At 38.8% G+C, this 9449-nt stretch overlaps 1 protein-coding gene and 1 pseudogene across 1 annotated transcript in view; both read left to right on the top strand.

Annotated features, from left to right (window-relative positions):
• LOC118327263 overlaps positions 1 to 2252 on the top strand; it is a 2375-nt pseudogene extending 123 nt beyond the window's left edge.
• Positions 2253 to 8491: 6239 nt separating this feature from the next.
• Positions 8492 to 9449, top strand: part of LOC118326527 (perforin-1-like) — a 3082-nt gene continuing 2124 nt past the window's right edge. The window contains exons 1-2 of the mRNA XM_035659539.1: positions 8492 to 9037; positions 9136 to 9447. Coding sequence (XP_035515432.1) covers positions 8502 to 9037; positions 9136 to 9447 — 848 coding nt within the window. The 5' untranslated portion in view covers positions 8492 to 8501. The remainder of the gene's footprint in view (positions 9038 to 9135; positions 9448 to 9449) is intronic.

Here is a 9449-nt window from a genome sequence, read left to right as displayed (position 1 = left end):
AGAAGAAGGCAAGGTATTCGAGCGTAGAAGAAGAATATGCCTGTGATCTGCAACTGCCTTGTGGTGGCAACACCGTTTGTGACTTTGAAATAAAGTGAAGTTAAGACATACAAAGTTGCCTTATTCAGCGACACAACAAGTCCTCTGTGTCTGCCATCCAGTGTGAGCTTTAAAGGTGTCCTGGAGGAGTGTGCGAAGGCTCACTTTGTCCCTGGTTACAATCTGGGTGGAGAAGGATTCGACATCATCACAATGGAGCGGAAAGATGCCTATGTCATCGACACTGAAACATGGAAGCTTGGCAATGACACTTGCAGGCTGTACAGAAACCGCTACATGAACAGAGAGAGCCAGAAGGTCCCAGTTGCTGTGGTGGACTGGAGAATCCTCCTCAAGTGCAATTTAAAGTTCTCCAGTACAGTGTACGATTCTGTTGAAGCTCTTGTTAATGACTCCACATCATCTGTGTCCAACAATTGGAAAATCGGCCTTGAAATCCCTGTAGACCCTTCTGTCACTGTTGGGGTTGGCTTAGGAGGTTCCCACTCCAGAGATTCTACCTTTGGCATGCAAAAGTCAAAACAAGACCGCTACAACTTCTTTCGTCATTCTGTCTTCTGTAGCTACTACCAGTAAGTATGTGGACAAATATTTGTCTTCCTTCCATTTCTTCTGAATTTATTTGTTTATTAATTAAGTATCATTTAGTTTAAGTGTTATTTATCCCATACAACAGTAAAGTTATTTTTAATAAGTGTATTTAATAAATACATAAAAATAAACATGAACAGCACTGTAACACCTGTATGAAGCGACACTGTTATTGGCTGCAACTAACTTCTTTGTACCTTTGTGCTTCACAGGTACAGACTGGCAACAAAACCTCCACTGAGTCAAGAGTTTGAATCAGCCGTGAACTCCCTTCCTTCTTATTCAAAAGAAACAGAGCAATTATATCTCAGTCTGGTTGACACATATGGCACACATTACATCACACAAGTGTATCTGGGAGGGGAAATGAAGGCGGTCACTGCCATCAAGACCTGTGAGGCAACTATGAATGGACTGTCTGCAACAGAAGTCTGTGACTGTTTGTCAGTTGAGGCCTCTGCTAGCTTTGATGCTCCTGAGAGTGTTAAGTCAATGATGCAACACTGTCAGAAAAAGAAGAGTAAACTCTCCAACCAAAGTTTCAGCAGTGCATTTAATGAGCGTAGCACAGAGGTAATTGGTGGTAATATCAACGGCGCTGATATCCTCTTTGAAGGGCAATCAAACCCCTCCGTCTATAAAAGCTGGCTTGACTCACTGAAAAACAGCACATAACCTGATGTGGTCCCGATACCAACATAAAGACCCTCTGCAACACCAATAACTGCCAAAGTGTCATCCTGCCAGCGCCGGACTAAAGCAATGAAGGTGGAGAAAGTACTCCAAAGAAAAAATGCAGTGTTGACAAAAATGCCTCAGAAAGCCTGTAAGAATGGGATCAAAGATCACAAACAGAAGGGATTCCTTGTGCCTTGATGTTTTTGCAACAGTATAGCACGAACATCAAGTCTAACTGCTGTCCTGCTGGGAAAGGTCTTGCAAGCATATAAAGGTCTTCAAAGCTGTAATGCACAGGGTCTGTATGGTGATAAGTGGGTTAGCACAGATGGTTCAGTTGAGGTGACATATGGTAATCAGAATAAGCGCACTAACATCATTAGTAAGAATGACAATCCCTAGATGGTCAGAGACCATTTGAATTTGGATCCATAACCATCAACATGAAAAACAAACTTAGATTCATGGTTTTATGATGAGGATTCTTACTGGAAACCAGTGATCTACTTGGCCAGTGTTCATTTGCTCTGCGTAGGTGGGAAGGTGACAGACAGTTGCCTGTTTGATTACGGTACTTTCTTCTTCTCCTACATAGTGGGAGTGCCGAGTCTTGGTGGTAACCAGTGTCAGGAGTACATACCAACCCCCATGAGTCCTTCTTTGGCCAAGGTCTTCCACACCAGAAATGGGGTCCTTCTTGGAGAGTATGAGAAATCAATCAGTCAGTCAGGTTCAGTCCAGATAGAAGTAAGGATATGATTTCATGATAATCCTGCTTGTAGTTATTGCCATCTTTCACACTGTTACTCGGGTCTTTCTTTTTTGACTTGTTCTCAATTTCTCAAAATGTGTTTGTAAGAAATTCACCCTTTTTTCTGCTTCTATCTTGTTAGTTACAAAATCAGCTAATAAAGCATCAACAAAGACAACACAGGTTTCTGTCTGAGTTCATATATTTAAAAATACAGTGTATTCTGGGGTCTTACATGTAAAAGTGAAATGCATACGCACCTGTAGACTGTTTTAAGAGTGTGCTCAAGTTTGTCAAATATATGAACCAATTAAACTACTTCAATTAAATAATAACTTTTATATCATGTACCTCCAAATAAAGGGATATTGAGTTTACTGATTTTATATTTTGTAACCTGAACTGTAAAGGTCTTCCCTACTGTAGGCTCATATGTAGAGGGGTTGCTAATCACAATATAGAGGACAGAGACCCAAGGTTCATGCACTATTTCATTTGATATTTTTATATTTCTACCTCCGTTATTGCAATTGAAATAAAATGGACTACAAATGATCTTAGTCAGCAGTGTATTGCAATAAAAAAATAAATGTCTTCTAATCAACATATTATCATGGTAACAAATACCACAATGTCATGATGACCGAGCAAAACCCAGAACAAGAGGCAGCCTCCAGCGACAATCCCTGGTCCCATCTGGCCACACTTTTTATACAATAATCTAAAAAAGATAACAGCTGCATGAATCACTTGCTGTGACTCCTGAAAAACATTGAGATGTCCACTTTTAAAAACTATTTTTCTAACTTCAGCACGCATATTGAAGTAACTGGCACACACTGTAGGTCAAAATGTAGCTATATTAATTTTTCATGTGTAACGTTAATCTTTGATGTGATGACATTAACTTTTTTTGTCTGTTGGTAACTAGTCGTAACTAGAAACAGTTTTTAGGACTCTACGCACCACTGCTATAAAATCATTATAAGATATAATATAAGGTCCGCCATTATTTTCATTTACTATGAGTGCACAAACATTTTATTTTGTTCTCTTTAGTTCTTGTCACTTTACTGTTAATGTAAAGTGATAAAGTATTTTGTGCGCTTGCCAATAATTATCAGTCAATAAACCATGGGACCAGCACCCCACTGAAATAGGTGAATTACCACAGATATATTGTTTATATAAAACAATGTTGTATTTTGCAGCTGGTCAGTTGTGCAGCAGGTTTGCATAGCCAGAGACAGTTACAGTATCATAGTTCTGCCTAATCTTTGACAGAACAGCACTCTGCAGCAGTCATAAATAAAGTGTTTGTGAACTTGTAAGGGAGAAGTGAAAATATTGAACTTGTTTCCTATCAATTACAATAATGCGCACAACATTCTTACTGACTGATTGTGAGGAGCTCACTATTCAGCTGCAGCTTTACAATATGCATAAACACAGTTCATCAATTTTCTTCTTTTTGTTTATTGTTCAAAGGAGGCTGGAGTCTGTCCCAGTATGCATTGGATGTGAAGGATGTACACACACCGCACAGTCAAAATCTGTCCCAGTAAAACACATTCAAGTAAAAAAAATTCCAGTTCCCTTAACTTGTCTTTGGACTATGAGAGGAAAACCCCAGTAGGGAGCTGGGCAATCTTATGAAGCCAAATAGTTTATTTCTGCAAGATCACAAATAATTTCATTTGCAAATACAGGAGGCCCACAAGACATCTTACCTGTCTATATGTTCTACTCATAAGAAGTCCAGGCTGAGTAAGAAATTCTTGAATTTGTACATGACCCATGGTTCTGATGCCAGTATCAGTGGCTAATAATAGCTAATAATGTTTACATTTTAGCCTGAGTCATTAAGGCACAGTGTATAGAGTTGCAGTAATCAGTACCAGTTACCTCAGTGCTGCTGACTTTCAACAAGACAAGTTTCATGCACAGGGGTTGCAAGAGGAACAAGGTATTAGTACTGATGGCTAGCTACACACATATAAGACAAATGTTTAGTTACTGTTTTCCTCTTATGGCAGAGGCTGGCAAGCTGACAGTGTAGCAGTTGTGTGACTAATGTTAGTCGACACAGGATCAGTTCTGTTGTCCTCTACAGTCTCTCTTAAGGTCCTCTTGTGGAGTCTTGTGTTTGACTCTGCATTTGTGCTATAATGCACACTTTGTTATGTGTTTCAGTTATAAAGTTTGGGGTCTGGTTTCATCTATCTAAGAATTAAGATCAGATTCAAGTTCTGTATTCGAGTCAATGGCACCATCTTCTGGATAAACTGGAAGTCCATAGTTTACAGGGTTTTTTAAATTGCTAACATTTCTCTATACTAAGTATAAAACTAATCTCACAGTTCTCTTTACTGACATACAGCACAACAGTTAATTTCACATCCAAAATGCTCTAATGACACCAAAACACTTGACAGACAAAATGAAGAATCAACTTGTGTACCCGAACACTGACAACATACATTTATTAATTTGCCATAAACCAAGATTCCAATACAGCAAAAAGAAGGTAAATTCTTTATTTCTTGGATGCTGCTACCTTGCACATGTCACAGGATTTATTGTAATGAGTGAAAGACCTATAGTTTCCAGGATCTGAGATACTGTGCATACAAGAATGCTTCTCTTGGCATCTCACTCAAAATATTCTGTGGTCTGATGACATCAAAATCAGGCGTTTTTCACAATAGACTACTGGCATGGTTTGTGTTTGGTTTAATGCAAAATCTGTATGTCTGCAGAAATACACCATCGTCACCCTGCTGGTTGTTTCCCTTCAGCAGGCCCTGTGGCCAAGTCAAATTCAGCACCACAAACCAATCCAGTAGTGGCAGTGTTTCACACTTGCTGTTAACTCATGGTACCAATGCAACACACAGCCTGAGAAGTTTTTCAAAGTAAAATGGTGAAAATGTTTAAAAGAGATACAGACTCAAGGTTGACACAGTTGCATAAGGTGCTCCACTCAATTTGACTTTTTTTTGGTTTGACATAACTTTCTATTTAACTTATCCACATTTTGATCAGAAGTTCTTTGACTTTGACAATGAGTTTCTTTGTGTTGGTCCGTGTCAAAGACTGTGACTATTTCCAATGTAATTCATTGTTGAAAAACAAGAAAATGTCCAATCTTCTGGACTTTCAATTACACACTAATGCAATATTAACATTTTTTCTAACACACTTTTACAGCTGTGCAACACATTTGTGGGGCATCACAATTTTAATCACCAACAGGAAAGCGCTCTGTGATCGTACATAGGGCGTTTATGAACTTGTGAGGGGAAGCTGTGAAGTGTTGGTGTGAACTCTCACCCTTACTTTTACCTCATTTCTATGTTTCTTACATAAAATTACTTCTAAACACACAGTTAGCAGATAGGACGTAACAGATTATATTGCTTTCCCATCGATTAAATTGTTCTCAGTGCATCCTCACTAATACATTAAAAGCTCTCTATTCTGCTGCAACCTATTATCAGACCCAAACACTGTTCATCCATCCATCCATTCATTTGTGTGTGTCCTGTTTATCCTGTATTACTGTTGGAGGAGGCGGGGGCCTGCAGAGGATGAGAGAGAGGGGTTTGTGGGAGTAACTAAGCAGTAAGTAAGTAGCTAACCTACAGGCAATAACGAAGTACCTACTCCTAACTTTAATTTCTTTGTACATTTAGAAGGAAAACCAAAGCACTCAGAGGAAACCCACTATAACACAACAAATGGGGCAATCCAGTTAAGCATTTTTTTCTAATTTTTGTTTAGTGTTGGTCTATTTGTAAAGGGCTGCAAAAGCATGGATTTTCTTTTCAGAGGAGTTCCCAGAATAGACAGACATATCTTTCTACTGATAAAAACTGAGTCAGAAATCATGCTTTCAATTGACTTTACTTCTCTTTGTTCCATTTGTGTTAAAAAATGAAGTTGGGCAGAATAAACTCAATTCATTGTTGAAAACTCTAATTGGGCACCTTCTTTTATTATTCAAACAGAAGATAGTGTGAGCTTCCCATTTTTGAAAAGACATCTGTTTTTGTGCACCTTCAAAATGGTATTAAAGTTTTCTTTTTTTTCACTGCATAATTTTAGTCTAACACTTCTTTTAGGTCTGTTCTGGTCTGAATCAACGAGAAAAAGATCTATGTCTGTACTATAGCAGTTAGATTTTTTCCAGTTGCTAATTTTATCTGTCATTTGGTGCTTTGCAGGTGGTGTACAATGGGTTTATGAGAGTTTCTTATGTCATTCTTTTCAGTAAAATGTCCTCCAAAATGTCCCAAATATCTGCAGAATTTCCTCCTCTTTATGGATTCTTTCAGTTTTGTGTAATAATTGATATCCTTTTATTTGACACGTTTCACCACTGCAACAGTATATTTGGTGTATTTGCCCATGTGACACATCAAAACAAAACAAATGTTTATTGATGATCAAGTGTTTTTGGCATTCACAATAGACTACTGGCATGATTTGTGTTTGGTTTAATTCAAGTATTATATGTCTGCAGAAATACACCATCCTCACCCTGCTGGTAGCATCAACATTCTGTGGAGTTGCTTCCCTGTAGCAGGCCCTATTTGTGAAAGCAGATGGTCAAATGAAAAAGTCAAATTCAAGATCACAAACCAGTCTAATAGTGGCTACATTCACTGTGCTTCAATTTCACACGTTAACATTTTTTGCAACAAGTTTTCAGCTATGCAACAAATTTTTAGGACATCAACATTTCTAATCGCCAACCGAAAAGCGCTCTGTGATCATACGTAGGGCGTTTAGGAACTTATGAGGGCGAGCTGTGAAGTGTTGAACTCTCAAACTTACTTTTACCTCATTTCTCTTTTTCTTACTTAGACTTTTTTTTCTTTTCCTATCAATTGTGCTCAGTGCATCCTCACTATACGTTAGCAGCTAAACTTTCAGTGGTTTAGTTCCATTGTAGGTTTGACAAGGAAAAAGTTAGATTTTTAGAGTCCGACAATGTTAAAGGAGCTCAAGTCTAAACCAGTGGGGTACTCTTTGGACCAGTGGTCCGTGCTCCCATTGAAAGCTCCAAATACTGCAAGAAAAAACGGTCAAAATTTTGAATGGACCAGTGCATTGCACTAGAAGTGCAGTGTGAAGCTGACCTGTGACCTTCAACCTGTGAAGTGAAGTGTGTAGGAGAAACTACGGTGACTGCGTAACACACGAAAAATGCAAAAGGCCCTATCTACGGTGTATGGTTTGTCAGCTCTGGGCTACTGTAGAAACATGATGGTTCAACATGGTGGACTCCATGGAAAGCAACCCCCAGCATAGATAAAAACTTGCAGAAATTTAAAAACGCTAACAGAAATGTGTATAAAAACACAAAAATATTTTGTATACTGTCATTCATATACATGGGTTGTGCAAATTAAACACTGTTCTCAGTGTAACACATTACAAGTCAACTATGACCTCCAAAATCACCATTAAATTGAATCTGCACAAACTAAACATTACAACCTTCATGCTGGTAAAGGATTTATTGCAACTCTATTTGTTGCAAGTCTAATTTAGCTACAGTACAGTCAGTGTACCTATTATTAGGATTTAAATTTAACATTACATTTACATTTTAATGCAATGATTTCATTCAGATTTGAAATTCAGGCTAAAATGTTTGATTGATTTGATTTAAATTTAATATTAACTTCTCAATTTAAATTCTTAGTTACATGTAGATATTTGGATTTAGCTTACGTTACAAACTACTTATTAGTCTACTATATTAGTTTAAACTTTGTGTAGAGTAACATTGTCAAATGCTGCAAAATGGAGTTGTTGAAATTTTAGACCGCTTACTGTAATATTTCAATACCAGTATATTCATTTTGAAATGTATGTGCCAGATATTAGCCTGTAATTACTTCTCCAACTGGATTTTTTTCACCCCTTTCTGTCAGTGCTGTGAACCCTGTATTGTGGTGTATTTATTTGCACAATGTTTGATTATTTGTATTACAATTGTCACATGTTTCTTAACTGGCCCTTTTTTGCTAAATTTATCAGATATATCCCCTTGGTTCTTTGCTCAGTGTTAATATGTTATTGTAAAAGCCCTGTTTTCCCTTTTAAGGGCATAATGTTTCATATTATCTTACATGTAGGGTGTGGAGTAGTAAAAATGTGTGAATGAAGTTGGACAAAACGTGTTAAAATCTAACATATGACATTACATAAGACTCCACCTCCTGGACATCAGTACTTCACGTTAGACTTTGTGAACCACTGAACAGAGCTTGCTGTTGACACTCAAAGTACGGTAAGAGACCTGAGACCTTCCTCCTATGATACTGAAGCTGTACATTCAAAGTTTGCATAGTTTAACTGATTGTCCATGCCATTTCTGATTCTCTTGTTGTTCAACCCTTTCATACAGATGGCAAGGCTGTGGCAGCTCATGCTCCTGTGTTGGGCATGGAGTCCTCTGTGTCTGCCATCCAGTGTGAGCTTCATTGGTACACCGCAGGAGTGTGCGAAGGCTCACTTTGTCCCTGGTTACAATCTGGGTGGAGAAGGATTCGACATCGTCACAATGGAGCGGAAAGGTGCCTATGTCATAGACACTGAAACATGGAAGCTTGGCAATGGCACTTGCAGGCTGTACAGAAACAGCTACATGAATGGAGAGAGCCAGAAGGTCCCAGTTGCTGTGGTGGACTGGAGAATCCTCCCCAAGTGCAGTTTAAAGGTCTCCAGTACAGTCTACGATTCTGTCGAAACTCTTGTCAATGACTCCACATCATCTGTGTCCAACAATTGGAAAATCGGCCTTGAAATCCCTGTAGACCCTTCTGTCACTGTTGGGGTTGGCTTAGGAGGTTCCCACTCCAGAGATTCTACCTTTGGCATGCAAAAGTCAAAACAAGACCGCTACAACTTCTTTCGACATTCTGTCTTCTGTAGCTTCTACCGGTGAGTATGTGGACAGATCTTGGTCTTCTTGTCATTTAAGCTCGAAACATGAGTGTTATTGGCTGCAACTAACTTATTTGTACCTTTCTGCTTCACAGCTACAGGCTGGCCACAAGACCTCCACTGAGTCATGAGTTTCAATCAGCCGTGAACTCCCTTCCTTCCTATTCCCAAAAAGCAGAGCAATTATATCGCAGTCTGATCGACACATATGGCACACATTACATCACACAAGTCTCTCTGGGAGGAGAAATAAAAGCAATCACTTCAATCAAGACCTGCCAGGCATCTATGAATGGACTGTCAGCAACAGAGGTCAGTGACTGTTTGTCAGTCGAGGCCTCTGCTAGCTTTGCAAATAGTGCCAGCATTAAGGCCATGTATGAACACTGTCAGGCAAAGAAGAAGAAGT

Source organism: Morone saxatilis, unplaced genomic scaffold (genome assembly GCF_004916995.1).
Source record: "Morone saxatilis isolate NCDOM2014 unplaced genomic scaffold, NCSU_SB_2.0 Contig17, whole genome shotgun sequence".
Lineage (NCBI taxonomy): Eukaryota > Metazoa > Chordata > Actinopteri > Moronidae > Morone > Morone saxatilis.
This window is presented reverse-complemented; position numbering and strand designations above follow the sequence as displayed.